Source organism: Podarcis vaucheri (genome assembly GCF_965113315.1).
Source record: "Podarcis vaucheri genome assembly, chromosome: 9".
Classification (NCBI taxonomy): Eukaryota; Metazoa; Chordata; class Lepidosauria; order Squamata; family Lacertidae; genus Podarcis; species Podarcis vaucheri.
The window spans coordinates 14,305,981-14,333,445 of NC_138767.1; the positions used below are offsets into that span (position 1 = coordinate 14,305,981).

The 27,465-nt window shown below is 45.0% G+C and overlaps 1 protein-coding gene across 1 annotated transcript; it reads left to right on the forward strand.

Annotated features, from left to right (window-relative positions):
- Positions 1-27,465, forward strand: GPAT3 (glycerol-3-phosphate acyltransferase 3). Its single transcript, XM_082236558.1, has 12 exons — positions 1-587; positions 7,145-7,202; positions 10,645-10,915; positions 14,343-14,417; positions 15,122-15,211; positions 17,045-17,138; positions 18,446-18,561; positions 20,578-20,633; positions 22,815-22,900; positions 24,486-24,614; positions 25,210-25,289; positions 26,383-27,465. Exons 1-12 carry the CDS (start codon positions 444-446, stop codon positions 26,501-26,503), a joined length of 1,320 nt encoding a protein of 439 aa, XP_082092684.1. The 5' UTR covers positions 1-443; the 3' UTR covers positions 26,504-27,465.

Consider the following 27,465-nt stretch of genomic DNA (forward strand, 5'->3'; position numbering starts at 1 on the left):
AGTTGCGCCTCGATGGCGCGCCCCCGGGAGCCTTCGCAGGGAGACACCCACGCCGCTCATGAGATCGGGGAAGCTCGTCTCTTGCGGGGCTCGGCAGGAGCTCCGCTCCTCCTGGACCAACCCGAGTCCCAGCTCCGAACACGCCTTCCTGGACGTAGTCTCCCTCCTGCCCAAGCGCTCGCCCGGCGGCGACAGCACCCTCGCCAACAGCAGCCTTGCGCCTTGGGCGCAAAGGAGTTAAGTGGGTGGAGCTGCGCCGCGGGGGAGCCGCGCGGAGAAAGAGGCGGCCTCTCCGGCGCTGCTCTTTGCCCAGCCTTCCCCCGGCGAGCCCGCACGGACGGCTTCCCCCTGCCGAGGCGGGGCGCGGCGAGCCGGCGTCCGGCTCAGGCGCTGCGGCGAGTAGGGCGTCTGGGGAAGCCAGAGCGGCGCCCGCAGCCCTCGTGATGGACGACCTCCTGGATCTCCTGCTGCGCCTCTTCGGCTTCTGGTTCTCCGCGGTCTTCCTGCTCATCGTGCTGCCCTCCATCTTCGGCGTGTCCTTGGGGATCTCGGAGCTGTACCTCAAAGTCCTGGTGAAGACCTTGGAGGTGAGTCGCGGCTCTGCGCTGCCTGCGCAAAGGGCGACGCGCGCCGCCCCCTCGGGGCTGCCTCTCCAAAATGAGCAGCAGAGCTTCCCTCCCTCTTTCCCGATCCCCCCCAAGGTAACGCTTCGCCGCCTGCTTTCTCCTTGCTGCGCTCCCCCCCCATTCCGCCCCCCCATGCCATAAACAACAGCTGACCTTTTTTGCGTGATTCAGCGGTTTGCAACGCGGAGGAGGGCGTGGACGTCCTCGCACCCGCGATGCTTTTTATTTTTATTTTGCACTTCAATGAAGTGGGCCTTTGGGAAGCCCGGAAAGGGTCTTGGATGCGAACAATGGCAGCTCTTTAGGGATTCCCCCCCTCCCTAAAAATCCTAGATTCAGTTCAGCGGAGGAGCGAACGCGAGACTGACCTCCAATTCGTCGCTGTGCCTGTCATTCAGTTCTCCCAAAAAAAATCCATTTTCGCGTTGCATCCCCGGCGTTAGCCAATCGGGGAACGCAGATACGCGCACACCCAAAGATAATAAAGGGCTTTAGGCTCGAGAGGTGTCTGTTCTATGTTGTTCCACCGACAGGTTAGTGCATTTAGCCCGCCCCGCCCCCATAAAATACGCTTTATGCTTATTGATTCTGCTTTGTTGTGAGATTATGTTGGCTTCACTCTAGAGATGTCTGCAGTGCCTCGGATAGTTTCTTCTTATGGGGGAAAAACGGCCTACTGGTCTTATTTAAAAGCCTGAAGGACATCCGAGGCAGAGCATCTGGGATGCATCCTTCCCATTTAGTGCCTCTACCTCATTTTTGTGTGATTTCTGGTTTCCTTGTTTTTCCAGAGGTTGGTTTTATCCTTATCCTCCCTCCCTGATGGTTTGGGCTACAGCTCCCATCACTGCTGGCTGGGGCTTATGGGAGTTGTAGTCCAAAACATAGGGAGGGCACAAGATTGGTTAAGGCTGGCTCTCATGATATATATATTAAATGATTTGGACACTTATATATATGCTGATACACAATGGCAGAGTCAAGCCAATAGAAGAAAAGATTGATGTTGAGCCTATTCATGGAGCAGGTAAAGAAAAAACCTTGTCTCCTCTTAACAAAATGCATAGTTGTTGCGATGGTAAATTCAGTCGCTTGCCAGAGCCACCCAGCCTATTGTCAGCAGCTCCCAAGGCCTGTTGACATCCAACCACCATGTGTAGAATGCAATTGCTCTCCAGAGACTGAAATCTGATCTTCAGGAGCACGACTAACTCAGCGTCCTCTTCTTAAACCATCCTGCTTGCCTTTCATCGTTGGAAGATGAGTTATGGGATCTTGGTTTATTTTGGACTTGCATCTGGCTATTAATGAATCTTGTTTGTTGGGCAACAAAACCAGGAACTTAAAGGAAAAGTGCTTAAAGCAAAAGGAGAACAATTTAAGGCTGGAGGTGGACATAAAGAGTTGCCCTTTGGACTCCACTTACTGACTCGTGGTGGAATAGCAAAATACTGTCCTGCAATATTTTTCTTCATCCGAAGCAGGTTTTAATTAACAGTGCTGGGAGAGAGAATGGACTTTATTGTCCTTCTCTCCCTGTATAAAGCTGCCATTCAGTTGCCTTAGACCCAGAATCGTGCTTATACTCTTGCGATGAAGTCCTAATTCATCATGCAAAGGGGTTATGCCCATAGTCAGTTTTGTTCTTGGTAAATAACGCAAAGGATGCTTCCAGACTGTCGCTCCTTTTGGGTGGGATTCAGTCACATACTGGCCAATTCAGGTTGTGCAATTAAAGCTGATTTGGAGCTCTCTTGACAACAACACTGCTTCCCCAAAAGGCTAGTCATTTTGCAATAAGGGCATGGTGGGAAAGTGTGGGATGAAACTTGCTTGATCTAATCTCCCCGCAAATCGTGATGACTGCACAATAAACAGGTCATCTGGAAAGGGACCTTGAAGTCGCAGCTGTGGTCTGCTGTGTGAAGTTAGTATTGCAAGTTGTGGCATTTCATGAGCATAACAACTTCATTGCACTGAATCTTTCACTGAAGATATAGGGTGCCTTTGTCTTGCATCAGCTGCAGCATACATAAATATGCCTTCAAGAGCATCGTTCAGAGACCATAGGTAAAGGGAACCCTGACCATTAGGTCCAGTTGTGACCGACTCTGGGGTTGCGCGCTCATCTCGCTCTATAGGCCGAGGGAGCAGGCATTTGTCCGCAGACAGTTTCTGGGTCATGTGGCCAGCATGACTAAGCCACTTCTGGTGAACTAGAGCAGCACATGGAAACACCGTTTACCTTCCTGGCGGAGCGGTCCCTATTTATCTACTTGCACATGATGTGCTTTTGAACTGCTAGGTTGGCAGGAGCAGGGACTGAGCAACGGGAGCTCACCCTGTCACGGGGATTCGAACCGCCAACCTTCTGATCAGCAAGTCCTAGGCTCTGTGGTTTAACCCACAGCGCCACTCGCGTCCCTTCAGAGACCATACTGCTGTACTAAACTTCTTAACATTGCTAAACATCATGACATTGCTGGATCTGAAGGCCTTGTCATGGAACAGTCATAATTAAATGCATTCAACCACTGTCACAACTTGGAGTTTCCACACCCTGAAACCATTTATTGACTAGTGCTGGGACATTGTGCTCCAGGCCTTGGACACATAAACATACATACCTAACTGTTCTGTTGAGATCAGTGGGGCTTTCATTCAAGTCAGTGTGCTTAGGATGATTATGATGATGATTAATTTTGTATACCGCCCTTCACCACAAGGTCACAGGGCGGTTCACAACATAAAAATACACAACTGTGTTGGAGGTGACAAGAATTAGCCAGATGCAAGTTGTGGTTCACCTCACAGGGTCAACTATGAATAGTAGAGCCTTAAAAACAATCAGCTGTCTCTGTTTACTTTCTTCACGGGGTTGCTATGAGGATAAAATTAGATAGCTCCATAATAAGCATCCCTGGGCTCCTTGGTGGAAGAAAAGGAGCAGATACCGGTTTGATTCCAGGACACAACACAGCTAAAACAAGCTAGCTGGGAATGAGGGCGAGACGGGGCATGTGAGTGCAGAGAGGATCCTTGCTGGATCATGCCAAAGGTCCAACTAACCCAGACTTCTGCTCCCCAATAACCAAGAAGAAGCCTCTGGAGAAGGACACAAGCAGGGTTTGTAGGACAGTAGAATAGGAGGCATGTGATTGATTAGTAGAGCCGCCTCCTGGTTCACCAAGAAGAGGTGAGGTTTGCAGGTTGAACCCCTAACATCTCCAGGTAAGAGATCCCCTGCTGAAATCCTGGAGAAATGCTGCCTACTAAGCTCGATGGAGATCGCAGAAGAATTGATGCTTTTGAATTATGGTGCTGGAGGAGACTCTTGAGAGTCCCATGGACTGCAAGAAGATCAAACCTATCCATCCTTAAGGAAATCAGCCCTGGGTGCTCACTGGAAGGACAGATCCTGAAGCTGAGGCTCCAATACTTTGGCCACCTCATGAGAAGAGAAGACTCCCTGGAAAAGACCCTGATGTTGGGAAAGATGGAGGGCACAAGGAGAAGGGGACGACAGAGGACGAGATGGTTGGACAGTGTTCTCGAAGCTACCAGCATGAGTTTGACCAAACTGCCGGAGGCAGTGGAAGACAGGAGTGCCTGGCGTGCTCTGGTCCATGGGGTCACGAAGAGTCGGACACGACTAAATGACTAAACAACAACAAAAGCTCAATGGATGGTTGTCAGACTCAGTAGAAGCCAGCTTCCTGTATTCCTGTGAACAGGTCCTGAGGGTGCTCTAGAGACCCAAGAGTCATAGCTGAGGCCTTAACTCCTTTGCTGTCATAGCTATGTGGGAGTAGGCAAGGATACAGGTTTGAAAAGGAATGGGAACTGAAAAATATGGGTCAAAACATCACTCCACACAATGGTGGGTAGCCACGATGGCTGTGTTGTACCTCCACCGTTGGAATACCAGCATTTGGGAACTGCAAGGCAAGTGAAGAGAGTGTTATTGTGCTCAGGAACTGCTTGTGGGCTTCCCACCATAAGGGTTTGGGTAGCTATTGTGCGGGACACAGGTGGCATTGTGGGTTAAACCACAGAGCCTAGGTATTGCCGATCAGAAGGTCGGCGGTTCGAATCCCTGCGACGGGGTTAGCTCCCGTTGCTCGGTCCCTGCTCCTGCCAACCTAGCAGTTCGAAAGCACGTACAAATAGATAAATAGGTACCGCTCCGGTGGGAAGGTAAACGGCATTTCCATGCGCTGCTCTGGTTCGCCAAAAGCGGCTTAGTCATGCTGGCCACATGACCCGGAAGCTATGCGCCTGCTCCCTCAGCCAATAAAGTGAAATGAGCGCCGCAACCCCAGAGTCGGCCACGACTGAACCTAATGGTCAGGGGTTCCTTTACCTTTAGCTATTGTGCAGTGTTGAAAATTTGCCAAGCACATTTTCCACCTGGCTTTTGACCGCTTGTGGCCAGGTGAAGATGCCTGGGTACCAGCATGGTGCCTGACATCTCCAACATCTGGGGATCATTTGATCTGGACTGTTTTCACACACTAAAACTCTATCCTGTAGAATTCTATCAGTTCTCTTTTATCTGCACCATCGGAATGAATTTCTGAATCCAAAATGCTTTTTCTGTGCAGCCTGAGCAGGAGCAGTCACCATTAAGAAAAAGAGGTCAGAACAGGCCAATATATATATGTAGACTGTCCCTGGATCAAGTAGCTTTTCTTCTTTTAAGTTCTCAAAGCTCTTAACCTAGCTCAAGGTTGTCATCGGAACTAGCCTAGCCAGATGTTTGACTGATAATCACAGTCAGTCAACCATTTGAAAAATAAGAATTCAGAGCCGTCTTGCCCCAAAATGGCAACATCAGTTTTAGTTGAGTTGTTGAAACTTATTTGATTGGAACTGGTTTTGCGCCATCTGTTCCTGTGTACTCTGTGGGGATTAAGTTATTATAGTTGTTGGGTGTTACCTTGTTGAAGTAGTCTGTTGTTTGAAAACCAGTAAGATTACATATTACTACGACACCTTAAAACCTGTAATTATATTATACAGTTAACAGGGATGAGGATCACATGTTACAATCTGCATGCAGGTTTCAGATTAATTTCTATTGAGAAATGCAATCAAAAGATGCCCCGATATTTGCTTTAAAAACTGCCAGCGAGGAAGGAGATTCCAAGCAGAAGTGTTGGTTTCTCAAGAACATCTTTCTCCCTCCTGCTCTACTTCTTCCTCTCCCCAAAACACGAACATATGGGAGTTGTTGGCATGTCTTTCAATTTTTCATATCATTGTTGACATACATGAGCGGGAGAACCCTTGAGTAGGTGCTGCTGGCCGTTTTCCAAGCTCTTTCCTCAAATCCATTTATAGATCCATCTTCAGACTATTTATCTTGGACTGGTAGCTCTGAGCTCATACCTGGATTGCAACCATCCCTGTCCCTATAGGTGATTGGAGCAAATACTGTTTAGTGAAGAGGGGTAGGTTCTTCATTAGAAGGCTTGAAGTTGAGGCTAGATGAAGATTCCTGGACCAACAGGAGGTTGTTGCTAGCTGCCACAACTTTGATTGGTTGTGCGGTGCTGTCACAGGCATGTGATCCAACCGATCTATGTGGGAAGCAGATTTCTGGTGGCTGCGATGCTCTGCTTGCAGAAGTTTCTTTTGAGTTGGGCTGTGGTGACAAGCCTATAGATAGGAAAAGGCAGTGAGCATGAGCTGGGGCTGAAAGAATTGTTTCCTATGAACCTGTCTTGGCATATCTAACTGGGGTGGTGGTGGGAGGGGAATGGCTCTTAATGTCAGAAGAATGCTGCCGGTTCGGGGGCAAATGCCCATCTAGTCCAGCACTTTGTTCTTACGGCGGCCAAGAAGATGTCCATGGAAAGCCGGCAAAGAGAACAAAAAACTTAAAAGCCACATTGACAGGGCTTAGGCTAGATGACCCTTGACTTCTCTCCAATTCTTTAATTCTGTGGCACAGTAGCAATTAGAATATGATTGAAGGTGTGGTGCTGGTTTTTTGTTTTTTTTTGTATGGAAAACTTGAGAATGGGGAACTGAATGCTCAAGTTAGCTATTAGCACATTACCAATACAGTATTAATTCAAATAAGTATATCTCTTAAGGGAACTCTTAAATGGATAATAGTCACCATAAAAACATACATACAGTCATACCTCGGGTTAAAGTAGCTTCAGGTTGAGCGTTTTCAGGTTGAGTTCTGCGGCGACCTGGAAGTAACGGAACAGGTTACTTCCGGGTTTCACTGCTTGCGCATCAAAATGATGTCACTTGCATGCGCAGAAGCGGCGAATCCAGACGTGCAGACACGGGTTGCGTTCTGCTCAGGATGAGAATGGGGCTTCGGAACGGATCCCGTTCGCATCCAGAGGTACCACTGTACCAATAAGATGTTAGAAATGATAAAAGGATCTCTTGCGAGCATCTCTTGCAACAACAATATTTAGATCAGGAAGATGAACTAAATCAGAATCAATACTGCACATTTGCCTTATCTGTCCCTTTTCTTCTTTACAAAACAGTGGGCCACGCTGCGTATTGAGAAACAGAGAGAGGCACAGAGGCTTCCTTCTTCAAATGGTAAGGGTTTTCTTAAAAATTAGAACTGTTGCCCCATTATAACAAGAATGGCTGTTTGGAAAGGGGGGGGGGAATGGTCCTGAAATCTGATGTAAAAATCTTACAATACTTGGCTGTCATCTAATGGTAGAGACACTCATGTGGGTCCATCAAGGGTGTTAAACCAAGTCTTCTGTATGGGGGGTCTTGATGTGATAGTCCTGGAACCCTGATTGCCTGACCCACAACTGCCTGCGTTGGTCATTTGGGACGCATAAGTGTGGCTTTTAAGTAAAACAACTTTTGCAATGTTTTCCTTCCTGGATGCTTAGAGGAGGTTCCTTCTTGCCCCAGGTGGCTGTTTACAAGCTTGTGCAGATCCATTTGGTTCACGTTGCCCAAAGACAGTGGAAATTTTGTTCACTAGTTGCCCTTCCTTTTTATAATTTTGGAAAGTGATGCTGGATTGCAAGATGAGGCCATGCCCCCTTTAGTGAATAAGGCCTCTATGTCAGGTTTGTGAAAGTACAACTCGCTTCATCCCTGACCATTTGGCATGCTGGCTGTGGCTCATGGGAGTTTGGAGTCTATCAACATTTGGAAGGCTCACAGCTTAGCCACCTCTGATGCAGAAGCACCCACTGGGTTCCAGGTAGCTTTAATTAGGAGATTAATCAACAAACAAACATTTTGTTGATTAAGTGGTGTGGTAGATGTTAAGGTTGGGCTCAAGCAAACATAATACCAAATTTTGGCACTACATAGACTAGCCTTGGGGGACGCGGGTGGCTCTGTGGGTTAAACCACAGAGCCTAGGACTTGCCGATCAGAAGGTTGGCGGTTCAAATCCCCGCGACGGGGTGAGCTCCCGTTGCTCGGTCCCAGCTCCTGCCAACCTAGCAGTTTGAAAGCATATCAAAATGCAAGTAGATAAATAGGTACTGCTCCAGAGGGAAGGTAAACGGCGTTTCCGTGCGCTGCTCTGGTTCGCCAGAAGCAGCTTAGTCATGCTGGCCACATGACCCGGAAGCTGCACGCCGGCTTCCTCGGCCAATAAAGCGAGAAGAGCGCCGCAACCCCAGAGTCGGCCATGACTGGACAAAATGGTCAGGGGTCCCTTTACCTTTTTAGACTAGCCTTGAAGAATTTGTGTGCTTCTTGCACAAAGCAATTCCCAGTCTTGGTCTGAGGCAAACCATAGTTTATTTTTTCCAAATGCCCAAACTATCATTTGTGCTTGCCTGCAAACCAAGACCACAGGTTTGTCAGTTTGGTACAGAACACTGTTTTGCACTAGGAGTGGAGAGATGTGGATTCGAATCCCCACTTGGCTGTGAAGCTCGCGGTGTAGCTTTGCACCAGTCACCTTTTCTCGGCCTATCCTGTCTCACAGGGCTGTTGTGAGAATGAGAATTGGTGTGGCAGAGAAGAGCCATAGATATTCCCTAAGCTCCTTTGGCGGGAGGGTGGCATTTTTTAAAACAACAACATAGTAAGTTGATTAAATCTGTCCTTTATCCGATTTATTTTACTTGCTCTGGTATCTTTAGTTGCAACACATTTCCCCCCCACTTGATTCCTTTGCACTTAAGGAAAGGTGGTTGCTTAATGCAACTTCCATTTAACCAAGATTTTGAAATTGTGGTTTCACTGCTCAGCGGTCGTCAATAGGCCATGGTTGACCGGGTGGAAAAGAATTACGCTGCTTTTATTTTTGTCGTCACTAGCTTGAGGTTTTGAAGACTTCTGTTGTTACTGCTTGATATCCCTACCCCACCCAGAAGAGGGTAAAAGGAGGGTGGATTCACTTTTCTGAATGTTTCTTTTACCCCTGTGCTGTCTCTGCTTCCTGCTTCCCTGGCATCCCTTTGAGGCTTGCTCCAGTTCTCTTTGCGAATGTGACCCCTGCTTTACTCAGTGTTGCACCTCCTTCTTCTATAGCGCATTGTTAGCTAAAACACCGCCCTGGGCTTGCATAATTCATCACTGTCAGGCTGGCCTCGAGGAACAAGATCTGTGGGGAGTCTCTTCCCTTCACCAGCTGTTGACTTGGAGGATTGTATTATTCTCTCGAGACCACAGAAACAACTCTTTCATTTCCCCCACTGTGCATTGCATTGGGGACCTCGGGTTGTTCCAGAGTTGCCCTGTTATCTCTCCTCCGGTTTGGGTTCCAGCGCATTGGGCAATGGTGCGGCAGCCAGAAATCCAGCCTTTCCTCCTGACTCAGGAAAGATAGTAAATATGTAGTTATCAGGAAAACAAAAGCTTCACTTGCTGAAGTGAATTTTCCCAATTGCCGCAGGTGGATGAACAGATGGGGAAGTGGGTGGGTTCTGCGTGAAGCACCCTGGGGGAAAGCAGCTGACAGGTAATTGAGGGAAACACCTTGTTGTTGTTTAGTCGTTTAGTTTTGTCCGACTCTTCGTGACCCCATGGACCAGAGCACGCCAGGCACTCCTGTCTTCCACTGCCTCCCGCAGTTTGGTCAAACTCATGCTGGTAGCTTCGAGAACACTATCCAACCATCTCGTCCTCTGTCGTCCCCTTCTCCTTGTGCCCTCCATCTTTCCCAACATCAGGGTCTTTTCCAGGGAGTCTTCTCTTCTCATGAGGTGGCCAAAGTATTGGAGCCTCAGCTTCAGCATCTGTCCTTCCAGTGAGCACTCAGGGCTGATTTCCTTTAGAATGGATAGGTTTGATTTTCTTGCAGTCCATGGGACTCTCAAGAGTCTCCTCCAGCACCATAATTCAAAAGCATCAATTTTTCAGCGACCAGCCTTCTTTATGGTCCAGCTCTCACTTCCATACATCACTACTGGGAAAACCATAGCTTTAACTATACGGGCCTTTGTTGGCAAGGTATAATTATTATTTATTTATTTATTAGGGCCACAGCAGAATATGCCCATTTTCAGGTCACTGCCTCTGTTATTCTGTAGGGTGTGGCGTCATGAGTAGAATTTTCCCAGATTGTCTAAGTAATCTTACAAGCCTACACAGGGGCAGGTGGTCTTTTAGGTAGCCAAGCACACTGGAAGTGCGATCCCCACTCAACGGAGCAAGCCATTAATGTAGGACCAAAGCATCACCTCTACCTCCACACTCCCAATCAATTTATGCAATTGGTTGTTTGAAAGCTGGTATAGCAGATGTGTTGCAGAAAGCTGATGATGGATGAAGTAATTCCAATTTGTTTCAGCCAAACCACATGTGGGAGCAAGGCTTTCCCGCCCAGGGAGTCACCGGGCCAATGGGACTTTGGCAAAATTATTTTCTGCTGATCTCTTAGATAAAATGTTGACGCCTGATCCCTTTAATGGCAGGTATAAGCTGACCTTGTGGAAAGGGTACCAGGTGTTGCCTGGAACTTGTGTTGCAGATAATTGACCTGCCTACTGCCTGGCTTCGTTTTCTCATTGAGGTATAATGTGCTTTTTATTTATTTATTCCCTACCTGAAGTTATCATACAGAGGGACCAGACCACCATGGAGAAAGCCATTGCTGGCCTGCGCCATGGGGACTTTGAGCTCTCCGATGTGTTTTACTTCTGCAAAAAGGGGTATGAAGCGATTGTGGAAGATGAAGTCACCCAAAGGTTCACCTCGGAGGAGCTGGTCTCCTGGAACCTCCTCACCAGGACCAACGTCAACTTTCACTACATCAGTTTACGGCTGACCATCGTGTGGGTCATTGGCGTCTTTGTGCGCTACTGTCTCCTGTTGCCTCTTCGGTGAGCCTGTCCCTGTGTGTGGACGTAGGAAGCTGCCTTTAAACAGAGTCAGGGCGTGGGCCCATCCACGTTCACCATTGTCCACACCTTGAGTAGCCAGTGGGCAACCTCTCCAGACTATCTATCTATCTATCTATCTATCTATCATCTAAAATTTAAAAAAATCAGTGAAAAAATAATGTGAAAGAAAAGAAAGAAGAATAATGTGAAAGCAAGGTGGATTTGATTTAAATCAAATCAATTTACAGTGGTACCTCTGGATGCGAATGGGATCCGTTCCGGAGGCCCATTCGCATCCTGAAACGAACGCAACCTGTGTCTACGCAGGTTGTGATTTGCCGCTTCTGCGCATGCGCGTGAAGTCATTTTGAGCATCTGTGCATGCGCGAGCGGTGAAACCCGGAAGTAACTCGTTCCGTTACTTCTGAGTCGCCGCAGAGTGCAACCTGAAAACGCTCAACCCGAAGCTACTTCAAGCAGAGGAATGACTGTAAATCATGATTTAAATCATGGTTTAAATCACTAGTTAGTAAGAGAAGCCAAGTTACAGGGAACCAAGCAGAGGGCCTTCTCAGTAGTGGCACCCACCCTGTGGAACGCCCTCTCACCAGATGTCAAAGAGAAAAACAACTATCGTACTTTTAAAAGACATTTGAAGGCAGCCCCGTTTAGGGAAGTTTTTAATGACTGATGTTTTATTGTATTTTTAATATTTTGTTGGAAGCTGCCCGAGTGGCTGGGGAAACCAGATGGGCGAGGTATAAATAATAAATTATTATTATTTAAATAATTTTTTTTTACAGAAATACTCATTCTTGCTGGGATAATCTTAATGTTTACAACAAGATGAAGGTCTCATTTTTGGAATACTAAATTTTCAGAGTAGTTTTTTCAGTTATATCAGAAATTACTGATTTGGTTATTCTATTAGAAATACATAGACAACTTATTAAACCTCACAATAATTTCATAATTAACTGTTTATATTTGGACAACCTTTCTGCTGTACTTTATTAGAAGGAGAGAAAAAATTCATTTCCTTAATAACAATTTAAACTATTTATTTAACAAAAACTGATTCTGTGTATATAAATTTGCAAAGGATCAATGGGATTAAGGTTTTTCCTCAACTCTGTTATGTTTATTTTATAACATTTTTCCTGTGAAGGAAAGGCATGTTATCTCTGCGGACACAAATCCACACTTTTGAGTCCTGCAAAAACAAGCATCTGCGATAATATTGTTTCATTAGAAAAACTGCCCCAAATAACCTTACAGAAACCTCTGGAAGAGCATGACATTGTGAATGGATCAATGGAATTCATTTACCATATAAAGTCTCATGCTACATAATTAAAAACAAACCCTTATTTCCTGATGAATAGCCTTTGGGCTATAATGTAAATTAACTAGAAAACTATCTTTAGAAAGATTTTCCCTCCAAAAGCATTTAATTTAAAAAAATCGGATTTAAATTTAAAAACTATTTTTTGGATATATGTATTTTTAAAATCATTGATATTTATCCACCCTGTGTGAAAGGAAAGAAAGAGAAAAAACCTCCCATGTATTCAGAAGGAACCAGTTGAGCTTTAGCAGTTTTAAATGAGCAAGGGCCTGGTACACAAATGCTGTTCTCTGCTCAACTAGCCCCTGAGAACAAGCCCAAACTGCATGCCAGGCTGAAGGTTTATGTGCAAACCAGCACCGGTTTCTTTTTTAATAGAGTGGATTAACAAGCCTAGCTGCGACTTAATGACATGGCACGTCTATTTGGCAAAGGGCGGTAGCTCAGTGGCAGTGAACTTGTTTTCCACGCAGGTGGTTTCAGGTTAAACGCCTGGGCTGGAACCATGGAGAGCAGTGGCCAGTCAGTGTTACCAATGGCCCAATGTGGTATAAGGCTATGTTGTCCCTTGGTTTTCTGGATGATTCCTCCTGCTGGCCTCTGAAGCCCGGCAAATGCTCTCCTTTGCTATTCTCTGTCACTGGGGTTGAGCTGAGATGGACCCTTGGACTCTGCAGGAATGTTGCAAATAACATACAAGCTTGAGTTAAGTATTATTATTAATTACACTAGTGGCCAAAATTGTGGAAACCTTTTGGGGAAAGTGTATTTCTGAGGTTTGATGGCTCACAACACCACTTTCTTTTTGAGTAACACCATAAAATTATATATCAATGGAAAGTTAATTTAATGAAGAATGTAATGCAACAAAGTTTGCTCAGTTATCTGTATTCTATCAAAAGTTATAGTCAAATAACCAGAAAAAGGAAGCATAAGTTGCTTAGGTTGATATGCAGTATGTAACCAATGAGCATGAGTGTTTAGAGAGTCAATCGGGTTTTGTGAGCCATCAAACCTAGAAATACTTCCCCCAAAATGTTCCCACAATTTTGGCCACTAGTGTGTATCCCAGCTTGCCTCCAAGAAGCTCAAAGTGACAATATGGTCCTTTCCCTCCTCATTTAATCCTCAGGTAGGTAAGGCTAAGACACAGTGACTGGCCCAAGGTCACCCAGTGAGCTGAGTGGGGTTTTGAACCCTGGTCACCCAAGCCCTACTCTGACACTCGGTGTTGCCTAAATTTGGGCCTTCAGCTTTTTTTGGACTAGTTTTCACCATCCCTGACCACTGGTCCTGCTAGCTAGGGATCATGGGTGTTGTAGTCCAACAACAGCTAGAGACCCAAGTTTGGGAAATAGTGCTCTAAGCACTAATCCACATCACAATACATGACCCAAGCCCTCGCCTTAAGAGACACAAGATGCAGTACTTTGCTGCAGCCAAGGTGGTTAGTGCCTGGATGGGAGAAGGATGATGATGATGATGATGATAATAATAATAATAATAATAATAATACTACAGTGGTACCTCGGGTTAAGTACTTAATTTGTTCCGGAGGTCCGTTCTTAACCTGAAACTGTTCTTAACCTGAAGCACCACTTTAGCTAATGGGGCCTCCTGCTGCCGCCGCGCCGCTGGAGCATGATTTCTGTTCTCATCCTGAAACAAAGTTCTTAACCTGAAGCACTATTTCTGGGTTATCGGAGTCTGTAACCTGAAGCGTATGTAACCTGAAGCGTATGTAACCCGAGGTACCACTGTAATAGTAGTAGTAGTAGTAGTAATAATAATAATAATAGTAATAATAATAATAATATTAATAAATTTAGTATTTATACTTTGCCCATCTGGCTGGGTTTCCCTGTGAACCCAAGTATGCTACATGGTTATGGATATAGTTACATTTTAAAAACTCACCAGGAGACCAAAAGTATGCACTTTAAGGAAGTCTTTCTCTTCCGATCAAACTTGTTTGTGAGGATTTCCAATTGCAAATTATCTGAAGGTGCTCCAAGTAGGATCTGACGGTCTTGAATGGATAATGCATTTTGGATTTTCCCTTCTGTTTTTCCCCCCCAGGGTTACCTTGGCACACATTGGGATCCTTTCCATGATTTGCGGCAGCACGCTGGTAGGCCAGCTTCCAAACGGGGAGTAAGTGGATATCCTTTGCATCAGTAGCTTTGGGAAAAGAAGAGGTTACGAAACAGAAAACAAAACTCCACCTCCGCCTTGGGCCAACCACTTGCGTCAATGCAGGCTGTTTCTTAGAATTATTGGAATGCCCAATTGACAGCTGGGATTCGCATAACGTTGTGCTGTGCGAAGCTTTATAATCTTGTGGGAGCAAGTTTCATTATGCGCTGGGTAAAACTAATGGCCCATCAGTTTTGCCAGAAAAGTTCTTATAAACATACGTGGCTGTGTTTATAAGAGGGGAAGCAAAGGGGGAATCTCCATTTATGGAGACATTGAAATAACAAGCAGAGAGATGGGAACCAAGTGGCGACAGAATCTTAGAGACTTAGGGTGTAAAAGTAATTGATAAGGGGGAGCGCGAGAAGAGTGAGAACTAAGTGGGGAGCTGCTGGATTTTGTAGAGAAGAGGGTGTCCATTATTTTTGGGAGGCCACTTTCCCAAATCACCCATTTTCTGAATATGTATCTTTATAGACAGAGCTACTGAACTGTTTATTCGTCAGCTTGTTTGGAATGCTGACTCCTCTTTTGCTATCAAGAAGTTGAAATTAGGTTGTGATGTGTAAATAACCAGTGCTGCAACTCTTAGATTCTGGAAAATGTGGACCTAATTTAGATTTCTAAGGCTGCTGTTACACCCAGTTTTTCCTGTTTTGCAGAACGAAAGACTGGCTGAGTGACCTTGTCCATCTCACCTGCTCCCGGATCCTTGTCAGAGCGCTTTCTGGCAACATTTATTACCACAACAAGTGAGTGAAAGAAAACAAAACCCCTTCTCAGGACAGAAGTTAGATAAGTTCTTTTCTGATGGTGCCAGGTAGATCAAGGTGTATTTTGTTGCTGCTGCTGATGTACACATCAGGCAGAATCAAGTGGTAGAATGAATTGTACCACCAGAGTTTACAAGTCTGGGATCACATCTTTTTAACATTCTGTTGCGTAAAAAAACAAAACACCTCTGCAAGTAAACTGCTAGCACAGCAAGGAATGGATGGTGCTTCAACTCTTTTAAGCTGAAGTGCTGTTTGCTTAACTTAAAGTAAGTTTTGTGTGTGTTTTTGGGCCCCTCCAGACAGGTGTGTTGTTTTTGCAGCTACGTTCTGCACTACATCTATGGTACACCAGTAGTTCCCTAGTTAATGGTGGATTAATGCTGGGCTGTCCATACATTCCTTCCACTTCTGCAATGCATTATTGTACTGCATTATTGTACTTTTGCGCTGGAGCACAACACATCTGGGACAACCTGTCCATCCGTCCCCAGTACATTTGTGGTCTAAACAGTTACAGAATTTTTGTGGGAAGCAAAAGGGCAGCCTCCAATTTGAAACAAAGAAATTATGTCCACCCTAAATTCTTTGCAGGCTCAAATGGTATGCAGAGTGGGATTGCACATAACTGCCCCTGAAAGCATCATGAATACACAGTGAAAAGGACGCTTGGAAGGGCCTGTTGTGTTTTGTTGTGAGATGGATTCAGAAACTTCATTTTCCCCCAGCTGTCTCAAGTGGTACAGCCTACTCTGTCATCTCTGGGCTCTGGTACCTGCATGATGCTTCTGCCCAGTAAGAAGAACAGGGCTTATCTGGGCTTATCTTTCCCTGCTCAGATGTCAGCATCCTCTTCCGAGTATAGTCTGTGGTCCTTTGGAAGGGGCAGTGGGTAGTGACATGAAGCAGGGCCTTTTTGGTGGTGATGCCTTGACTTTGGAATGCTTCCAAGGGGGGAGACTTACCCAGTAGCTATTAATAACTTTATTCCCCACGAAGTTGTCTGAACCTCTTTAAAAGCCATCCAAGTTGGTGGCCATAGCTACTTCCCGTAGGAGTAAGTCCTATAGTTGTAACTATGCACTGTGTGAAAAAGTGCTTTCTTCTATCTGTCCTGAATATTCAGCTTCACTGGATGCCTGAGTATTATGAGAGAGGGACAAAAACCTTTCTCTATCCACTTCCTCCACAGCATACTTAATTTTATACAAGTTTTATCATGCCCCCTCTTACTTGACTTTTCCTTGAGCTGAAAGGTCCCACAAGTTGTCTGTGTAGTACCTGTGTGTGGGTCTTCTGGGGGTTAAAGACCATTAAAAAAAATGCCAAGTCCAATTGCTTTCAGAATACAGTGGTACCTCGGGTTAAGTACCGGAGGTCTGTACTTAACCTGAAACTGTTCTTAACCTGAAGCACCACTTTAGCTAATGGGGCCTCCTGCTGCTGCCGCGCCGCCAGAGCACGATTTCTGTTCTCATCCTGAAGCAAAGTTCTTAACCTGAAGCACTATTTCTGGGTTAGCGGAGTATGTAACCTGAAGCGTATGTAACCCGAGGTACCACTGCATGCTTTTTAAAGTCTGTGCGCTGCTTTAAATGTCTTGCTTGTGGCTGAGAATTGCAGCTTAGAAATGTTAAATGTTGACAAAGAATGCATTTTCTTTTGACTTTTAAATGGCAACACTGCTCATAAAGCTTTTACAGCAAAGAATACTCACGTGTAACATGCGGCAGGTTTATGGGCATCTCGCAGCCGCTTGTCCCCTACTACAAAGTTGTGAAAAACTTGTGGTGTCCTCCTGTCATTTTGCAGGGAGAACAAGCCTAAGAAAGGAGGAATTTGTGTTGCCAACCACACATCGCCAATAGACGTCATAATCTTGACCAATGATGGCTGTTACGCAATGGTACGTCTTAAGTCTCATGAGTTTTGCAATTGCAAGGACTGAGAGTTGTAAAGACCTCTGTACATGAAGCCAGCGTTGAACTGTAGCTACTTCCTAGTTGCTAATAATTGAAGCCATTGCTTCGTGTTGAGTTGAGAAAACTCTTGATGCAAAAAGGAAGAGGAACTGGTGCAACTGATTTAGCTATGCAGCTGCACAGAAGCACTTTTCATAGTTTTCACCTGTCAGTGCTATCAGTGTGGATAACACTTGACATTGCTTAAGAAAGCAGGTCTCTGTCCTGAGGAGCTTACAGTTGACACTGAGAAATGGAGAAAGAAGAGGCAAGGGTAAATAGGGAAAGAAAATGAGGAAGGTTTACTGCTATAGCGAGGCAGATATTCAAAGACTGTGTCTTAGCTGTGTGTAGGGTTTCCAGAAAAATAGCTCCCCATGCCAAACAAACAAATATTGTTGACATGCCTGCCCAATTCACTGCCACGAAGGCTTTGTTCAGTGGTGTCCAAACTTTTTTTCAGAGAGGGCCATATTTGATGAAGTGAAAGGCCATGAGGGCCGATTAACCAAAGTTGTTAACCTTTGAACTTTTTAAAGGATTTTACCCCAGGAAATAAATTGCCACAGGGGCCAGATTAAATTGACCAGTGGGCTGAATTGGGCCCCCGAAATTGTCTTTGGACATGCCTGGCTTTGTTAATCAAATAAGTGGCACCCTGCCTTTAAAACAATGTTCCATCACATGGAAGATGAAGCAAGCTTGTTTTCTCCTACTCAGGAGAGCAGGACCAAACCAATGGATTCAAGTTACAAGAAAAGAGATCCTGACTAAACACCAGGAAGGGCTTTCAGACAGTAAGAGCTGTTTGACAGTGGAATGGTCTCCCTCAGGATGTGGTGGACTCTCCTTCCTTGTAGGTTTTCAAGCAGAGGTTGGACGGTCATCTGTCATGGATGCTTTAGCTGAGATCCCTGCATTGCAGGGGGTTGGAATAGATGACTTAAGGGGTCCCTTCCAACTCTACAATTCTCTGATTCTATGAATAAGGGAAGTGACAGTAATGTGCAGTAGGAAGTGTGGGATAACCACCTCCCCGACACAACGTTGTTAACCTCCCAGCAAGCAGAACAGAATGGAAGCTTCAAAAACAGATTGTGGGCACTTAAAGATGACATAATCATGTCCTACAAGAATGACATCACTTTCAATGCGGGGGGGGGGGCTCCTTTATAGTTTTAAAAGGGAACTATTTTGAAGGAACTCCCTGTTGATTTGATTTTGTCTTTTTTTTGGTGGGGGGACCTTACAGGTGGGCCAAGCTCACGGGGGCCTAATGGGCGTTATTCAGAGAGCCACCGTCAAAGCCTGTCCACATGTTTGGTTTGAACGCTCCGAAATGAAAGATCGCCACCTGGTGACGAAAAGGTATGGGCTTTGTTGTTGTTTTTGGCCTGAACACCAAGAGACAAATGGCTGTGGGTTGCTCTAAAGCAGGGGTCAGCAAACTTTTTCAGCAGGGGGCCGGTCCACTGTCCCTCAGACCTTGGGGGGCAGACTATATATATATATATATATATATATATATATATATATATATTTTGGGGGGATGAACAAATTCCTATGCCCCACAAATAACCCAGAGATGCATTTGAATTTGAATTGATTTGATTTAAACTGATTTTATAATGAATTGATTTTAGAATGCTGTATTATTTTATTGTTGCTAGCAGCTCTAAGCCCGGCTTCGGTTGGGGAGGGCGGGATATAAATAAATTTATTATTATTATTATTATTATTATTATTATTATTATTATTATTATTATTATTAACATTATCATCATTATCATTATTATTATTAAATTAAAGCACACTTTCTACTCACGTAAAAACACCAGGCAGACCCCACAAATGACCCAGAGATGCATTTTAAATAAAAGGACACATTCTACTCACGTAAAAACACAAGGAAGGCCCCACAATTAACCCACAGATGCATTTTAAATAAAAGGACACATTCTACTCATGTAAAAACATGCTGATTCCCGGACCGTCCATGGGCTGGATTGAGAAGGTGATTGGGCTGGATCCGGCCCCCGGGCCTTAGTTTGCCTACCCATATTTGTATGCTTGTTATTTACTGCACGGAAAAGTGTGGCGCTCCCTGTGTTAACTGACATTGGGGATTAGAAAAGTAAGGTAAGAAAGAGGGCCAGGCTAATGTTGTGCAGTCTCTCTGATATGTCATTGCGTTAGTTCTGTCCATTCATAACCTTGCAAATACAAATAAAGGTATAGTCTGCCTCAGGGTGGATTTGATTTAGCTCAAATCAATTTAAATCACGATTTAAATCACTAGTCAGTAAGACTTAATTTAAATCTCTCTTTTTTTGCAGAAACACTCATTCTTGTTGATATAATCTTAATATTTACAACCAGATGAAGGTTTCATTTTCGGAATGATGAATTTTCAGAGTAGTTTTTTCAGTTATCTCAGAAATTCCTGCTTTGGTTATACTATTAGAAATACATAGACAGTTAATTATGAAATTATTTTGAGGTTTAATGAGTTAACTGTGTATATTTCGACAAGTTTTCTGATGTACTTTATTGGAAAGGGAAAAATAATCATTAGTAACAATTTACACAATGTATTTAACTAAAACAATAACATTATAGCATATGTATCCATGTTTGTTAACTGATGTGGTTAAACAATTTTATTTTTTTTTAAACTGAGTTTTAGCACACATGAAAAACGTAAAACAAACCCTTATTTCCTGATGAATAGCCTTTGGACTATAATGTAACTTAAATAGAAAATTATATTTAGAAAGATTTTTCCTCCAAAAGGATTTTATTTTAAAAATAAAAAAAATCTGATATATATAAATATTGTTTTTTAAACACCCTGGTCTGCCTTATCTCTGGGCAAAACTGGCAAAACGGCCCCGGCCCAGTATACCTGAAGGAGCGTCTCTGTCCCCATCGTTCTGCCCAGACACTGAGGTCCAGCTCCAAGGGCCTTCTGGCAGTTCCCTCCCTCCAAGAAGTGAGGTTACAGGGAACCCGGCAGAGGGCCTTTTCGGTAGTGGCGCCCACCCTGTGGAATGCCCTCCCATCAGATGTCAAGGAAATAAACAACTATCTGACTTTTAAAAGACATCTGAAGGCAGCCCTGTTTAGGGAAGTTTTTAATGTTTAATGCTATATTGTGTTTTTAAGATTTGGTTGGGAGTCGCTCAGAGTGGCTGGGGAAAACACCGACCCCTCTCGATCTCCAGGCTTCAGCGAAAGCCTGCATTCGCCCCATAGGACACACACACATTTCCCCTTCATTTTTGGAGGGGAAAATTGCATCCTATAGGGCGAAAAATACGGTAATTCCAAGAGACCCTCTTGAGTACTGAGGCAAAGACTGAAATATTTCTCCTTTTCTTTCAGGTTGAGGGAACATGTCACGGATAAGGAGAAGCTGCCCATTTTAATTTTTCCAGAAGGTAAAACACACACTTCTGTTCCCTCATTTGTGGGTTAATAACAATTATGATACGATACGATAATCTTTATTGTCATTGTCCCATACAGAACAGCGAAATTGAAAAATCTACATTAGACATTCAAAAACCAACACACCTGCTATCCCAGCTATCCCAGCCTAGTTAACCCCCTAAAAACTCTGATACCCCATAATTAAATATAATATACTCCCATAGAGACTACCGTACACTGTGTTTAAAACCAAAATCGCATTTGGATAGAAACTGCTTCTCAGGCGGCTAGTCCTAGTCTTTATAACCCTGAATCTTCTTCCAGAAGGCAGAAGCTGAAAGAGATCATTTCCGGGGTGCGCACTATCCTGCGCTATCTCTGCCGCTTTCTTATGACACCTGGAAGCGTATATTTGATCCAAGGTGGGAAGAGTGCACCCAATTATTCCCTCTGCAGTCTTTACAACGCTGGACAGCATTGTTTTCCCCCTGACTGTGCAGCTCCCAAACCACACACACAGACCATAAATTAATACTGTCTAAGTCGCTCTTGGACTCTTCCCTCGCCATGAGGCGTTCCCCTGAGGTTGGTTACATCAAATTCCTGCGATAACATTCTCTCTTGTGACAGTCTTATGGAGGAAAACAGCAGAATATGACCCTAAACAGTGAGATCGTAATATGAGGCTCATCTTTGTTTGCCTCCTCCATGGCAACACAAGAGCAGGCCTTATCTGTGGTGGCTCCCCGTTTGTGGCATGCTATCCCCAGGGAAGTTCAATTGCCGCCTTTCATTAGGCACCAGGCAAAAGCATTATAACCAGGCCTTTGGCCTAATTTAACTATCTGTGGCTACTTAGATGCAGGCCACAGACATCCCATGCAGATACATGAAAACCAAGAGAAATAAATTAATTTCTTATTTTCTCTTGGTTTTCACATGTCTGCATGGGGTGTTTTTGTCTGGGTGGTTGTACGTTGCTTTAGTTTGCCCTGGGCAAGGTAATGCGACAAACAATTCAACAAATAATAATGATGAATACATAAATAATAAAGGCGATGTGGCTGAGCTTCTCTCTGCCCTTGCCCCTGTCCTGCCCCCTGATACGCGGCTTGACATCCAGCATATACCCCTTGTCAGGGGAGTCTTTAGTGTATGTGCCGCCAGGGTGCAAAAATCTGCCCAGCACCTCCAAATTTAGTTTAGCCCCCAAATTAACTTTTACAGCGGACGCTCGGGTTGTGAACGTGATCCGTGCGGGATGTACGTTCGCAACCAGCATCTGTGCATGCGCAGGTTGCAATTCGGCACTTCTGCGCATGCACAAAGCGCAATTTAGTGCTTCTGTGCATGCGCGACCGCCGAAACCCGGAAGTAACCCGTTCTGGTACTTCCGGGATTTGGCGGTCCATAACCTGAAAAGATGCAACCTGAAACGGCTGTAATCCGAGGTATGACTATTGTGCTTATGTCAGACACCATGCTTACGCCTTATCTCTTGTTCACGAAAGAAGGGAGGAAAAAGAAACAAACTTTATTTTTTAATTTATTTACTGACAAGCGCTGCCATTTTAAATGACAAGTGCCGCCTCTGGCACGGCACGTCTTTGATAAATGAGCACACAAAGTCGAAAGTCCTTTAGTGAAGCAGGTACACATTTCGGTAATACCTAGGTATATATGTATTTTGTTTTTCTAGCTTGATCAAAATTATTTATTACTTCATAACAGGTAGATAAGAGCTTAGGCGGCTTCAGCGGCGGGCCCCTGGCACTCCCCAGAATTGGGCGCCCAGGTGCCCCTCACCCCTGGGTAAAGATGGCCCTGTCCCTTGTGTAGACATTATTGAGCTGGATGAACCCATGGCCTGGCTTTGCATAAGGCGGCTGGCTCCCTGTGTTCCATTGTCGTTCACAGAATGACTCCGGCTTGCACAATGGAATTTGCCCTCCCTCTTCTTCCCCAGCTCCCCACCCCCAGCCCGCAAAATAAAAATAAAAATAAAATAAAAATATGGTAGGGATGTAAGGAGAGAATAAAGATCCATTGAGCAATCAAAAGTTCTGGCATGATCGGGTCAACTTAGTTCAATACAGCCTTCTGCAACTCAGGACTAAGGCGAATAATGCTCCATCTGGGTTTGTGTTTACTGATTGCTCTGTCTTTTATTTATTTTTTAAAAAAACCAGGCACTTGTATAAACAACACCTCGGTCATGATGTTTAAAAAGGGAAGCTTTGAAATCGGTGGCACAATCTACCCAGTTGCTATCAAGGTAAGAACACGCAAAAATGTTCTAGGTTCTAAAAGGTTTTCTAGCCAATTCTAGCCAGTTCCTAGGACAGCTATTCCTAGTGCCCTCCGGATGTGTTGAACTCCATGTCCCATCATCCCTGATCACAGGCTATACGTTGGCTGAGGCCACTGGGAGTTGGAGACCAGCAATGTCTGTAGGACAACAGCTTCCCCATGTTTTCCCAGCAAGGTGTGGCTGCTGCTGGATCTCATGGACTCCAACACAGGCATGGAAGTCTGGAGATGCCTCCAGACAGGTTCAAGATACATTAAACTGGACGAAGATGCACGTGAGAGCCAGTATCAGGAAGCTCAGCTTCCTCCATCCCTGAGCATCGCTAAAGAGGGACTGGAGAGAGGAATGAATGAAGCGCAACCAGTCTTTTCCTGTTCTTATATCTGAAAGCAGATTTGTCTCTTTCTAGGGAGCAGTGTGCCATAAAGCCATGGCACCAAGTCCAGTACAGTGGTACCTCGGGTTAAGTACTTAATTCGTTCCGGAGGTCCATTCTTAACCTGAAACTGTTCTTAACCTGAAGCACCACTTTAGCGCCACCGGAGCACGATTTCTGTTCTCATCCTGAAGCAAAGTTCTTAACCCGAGGTAGTATTTCTGGGTTAGCGGAGTCTGTAACCTGAAGCGTATGTAACCTGAAGCATCTGTAACCCAAGGTACCACTGTACTAACTAGCTACAGACCACAGTCAAACCTCGGTTGTCGAACGTAATCCGTTCTGGAAGACCATTTGACTTCTGAAATGTTTGAAGACCGAAAACTGAAAGCAGAAGCCTCAATAAAACCGGGAGGCTTGGATATAATTAGCCAGCTCCCCCCACTCCCCCCCATTTTTTATTCATTTTATAACACAAATAACCAACACAAACAGAAAAAACAAACAATACAAACAAATTCTTACCTTATCCTTATTTTTTCTAAACATTGTTAGGTGGGCTTCCCCAAGTCCCCCCTATCTGATTTTCATTTTACCTCATCTTTAGCAGTTTACATATATCATAATTTTTAACAATTTTTTAAAATCATGTTTACTTTTACCATAAAAATCTTCACATTTTATCACTTACAAATAATACTATTTTAAAATACACTATCTTTTACTTCTAACCCTACAGCCTATATCCACTTCCGAAGCTATTCTAAGATTTAAATATTAACATATCTTTTCAGATATTCTTTAAACTTTTTCCAGTCTTCTTCCACTGTCTCTTCTCTCTGGTCCCGGAGTCTCCCAGTCAGTTCAACAAGTTCCATATGTTTCATCAATCTTCATCTACCAGCTCCCCACCACTCATGAATGCTAACCTTGCAAGCCAAATGGGGGGAGCCTGCCGGACCTCATTGTGCCCATAGGCGAGAGGTTGTCTCGCTACTGGCCTAATGGTTGAACCCCCACCCTTAGAGCTCTTGATTAACTTCTCACAGCTCCACACCATTTGGGAATTTCTGCTCCCTTCCAAGAATGCTCCTTCTAACACGGCTTGAGAAATGGCCCTTTTCACGTTGGCCGTGAGCGTGACTCTCAAACGCTGTCCTCCTCCCTTTGCAGTACGACCCCCAGTTTGGCGACGCCTTCTGGAACAGCAGCAAACACGGCATCGTCAGCTACCTTCTGCGAATCATGACCAGCTGGGCCATTGTGTGCCACGTCTGGTACCTGCCGCCGGTGACGAGAGAGGTATCTGCCCTTTTTTGCACTGTTGGCGGGTTGGCACAGACACTGCCGTTTAAGAAGCAGGAGGAACGGCCCATATTGGTGCCTTTATAACTTTTGGGGGCAAGCTAACCAGGGATGCAAGGGACGCGAATGGCGCTGTGGGTTAAACCACAGAGCCTAGGACTTGCTGATCAGAAGGTCGGCGGTTCGAATCCCCGTGATGGGGTGAGCTCCCATTGCTCGGTCCCTGCTCCTGCCAACCTAGCAGTTCAAAAGCACGTCAAAGTGCAAGTAGATAAATAGGTACCACTCCAGCGGGAAGGTAAACGGCGTTTCTGTGCGCTGCTCTGGTTCGCCAGAAGCGGCTTAGTCATGCTGGCCACATGACGTGGAAGCTCCCTCGGCCTGTAGAGTGAGATGAGCGCCGCAACCCCAGAGTCAGCCACGACTGGACCTAATGGTCAGGGGTCCCTTTACCTTTTAACCAGAGATGCTGTTTTGATTGTCAACCCCCTTCTCTCCCTCTCCTGGGTAAACTTGAGAAGTCCGTAGTTGACTTCCTTATTGCATTTATATGTGGGTTACAGACAACTGCATTCTGTTTCTTTCTTTGCAGGAAGGAGAAGATGCCGTTCAGTTTGCTAACAGGGTGAAGTCTGCTATTGCTCGTCAAGGAGGACTTACAGAATTGCCCTGGTGAGAAAAGTTAGACTATGTCCAAGAGAGGAGAGAGAGAGAGAAATTAGAGAGTACTCTGCAAAAATTTAGTGCCTTAAATTTCAGCAGTAGGTGGTAATGACCTAGAATTCAGTTTGCCATTTGTCTTGAATGCTTTAGTTGAGATTCCTGCATTGCAAGGAGTTGAACTAGACGACCCTTGTGGTGCCTTCCAGCACTACAGATCTATGATTCTAGAAGTAACAGTGCAGGCCTAACCAGGTCTGCTCAGAAGTAAGCCCTAATCAGTTTAATGGTGCTCACTCCCCAGTAAATGGCACTTAGGATTGCAGTCTTGATCTGCTCTGAGCACTGCCTACAAATGCAATAAAGGTAAAGGGACCCCTGACCATTAGGTCCAGTCGTGACCGACTCGGGGGTTGTGGCGCTCATCTCGCTTTATTGGCTGAGGGAGCTGGCGTACAGCTTCCAGGCCATGTGGCCAGCATGACTAAGCCGCTTCTGGCAAACCAGAGCAGCGCATGGAAACACTGTTTACTTTCCCGCCAGAGTGGTACCTATTTATCTATTTGCACTTTGACGTGCTTTCGAACTGCTAGGTTGGCAGGAGCAGGGACCGAGCAACGGGAGCTCACCCCGTTGCAGGGATTCAAACCACCGACCTTCTGATTGGCAAGCCCTAGGCTCTGTGGTTTAACCCACAGCGCCACCCGCGTCCCTAACAAATGCAGTAGTGTCCCTAACAAATGCAGTAGTGTCTAGCTGAACAGATCTGCGATTGCAATGACTTTTGGTTGTGCAACGGCCTTCTCCTTTCACCTATCTCTCCACATACCCCTTTAAGTTCCTGCAGTCCTTTGTAGCATATCACCTGGATAGCTCAGTTGGTTAGAGCGTGGTGCTGATAATGCCAGGGTTGCAGGTTCGATCCCTGTGTGGGACAGCTGCATATTCCTGCATTGCAGGGGGTTGGCTTTCAACCCTCCAATTCTATGATTTGGGGAGAGAAGAGGGAGACGTTCTGTTGGGAATCCTTGCGCTAGCCAGTCTACTTAGGAGTGCCATCTTTATTCTGCTTCATACATTTCCCTTTCTGCCCTGTTCTTTTAAGGGACGGAGGTTTGAAACGAGCCAAAGTCAAGGAGACTTTCAAGGAAGAGGAGCAGAAGAACTATAGCAAGATGATAATAGGAAATGGAGCCTTGTCAAGTCGACCAGCAGACTCTGACTGATCTCTTCTGGCGGACGCTTTCCATGCCTCATCGCTATAGAAATGTGTGGATTGTTTCCCCCCCATTAGAAAAGAGAAGAAATCAAAGCACCAAGTATGGGGAGAGCCAAGGCATCGCTTTGTTTTCCCTTCAGCTGTGGCTTGTTGGTTTTGCCACTGTCCGCCGGTGAATTCTTGCTTTTGATGTCTGGGAAAAGAGGACTGGATTGAAGCAGAATGGAAAAATCCCAGGCAGCAACTTCTGAATGTTTGCCCAAGGGGGATTGTAGATAATGATTATAATAATAATAGTAATAAAAATCGAGCCCAAGTTATGTAGTTTGTACAAATAACAGTCAACGTTGTTTAAGTGGTTATGGAAAGTTTGGAAAACTCCTCTACGGTCACTCTGATGGATTGCTGTGTGTTGATTGTTTGAATAGGTGGTCTAACATTTCGATGGCTTGTTTTCGATGGGTGTATTTTTGTTGTTGCCGAGAAGTTTTTAGGGAGGAAGTGAATGTCATTTAGTGTTACCAGGATGAACAGCTAGAAAAATGAAACCTTGACTGGTGGCTATTCTTGACAGTTGCAGTGAGGAACCAAAACAGCCTGCAGACATTGTTTTTATTTTTGTTCTTTTAAAAAGGTTGCTTCTTATAGAAATCCACTCCATCTTTCAGAAGAACTGTCTGGAAAAAATGTTTGATCCAGTCTGGGGGGCCACTGTCCCACCCCTTGCAGAACAGAGAAGAGCAAGTGGTTGAAACGCTCAATTTCTTAAAAAATCACTCTTCTCCCTTTGTAATAAAACGCTAAAAAGTTGGAAGGGGAAAAAAATACTGGAGGTAAACAGTGTCTGATGAAATGCACTTCTTCCATGGTCTGTGTTGGCAGCAGCCCTATATGTGTATCTGTCACTTCCTGTATGAGAAATGTTATGTTGCCTTATTGTAAATTGAAATAAATTCTATATTTCTACTA

Bases quoted from the DNA above. Each gene is read 5' to 3' on its own strand.
- GPAT3 (XM_082236558.1), top strand. From the start codon at position 444: ATGGACGACCTCCTGGATCTCCTGCTGCGCCTCTTCGGCTTCTGGTTC. The intron at 17,139-18,445 runs GTACGTCTTAAG...GGGACCTTACAG, and splicing joins ATGATGGCTGTTACGCAATG to GTGGGCCAAGCTCACGGGGG. The intron at 22,901-24,485 runs GTAAGAACACGC...CTCCCTTTGCAG, and splicing joins TCTACCCAGTTGCTATCAAG to TACGACCCCCAGTTTGGCGA.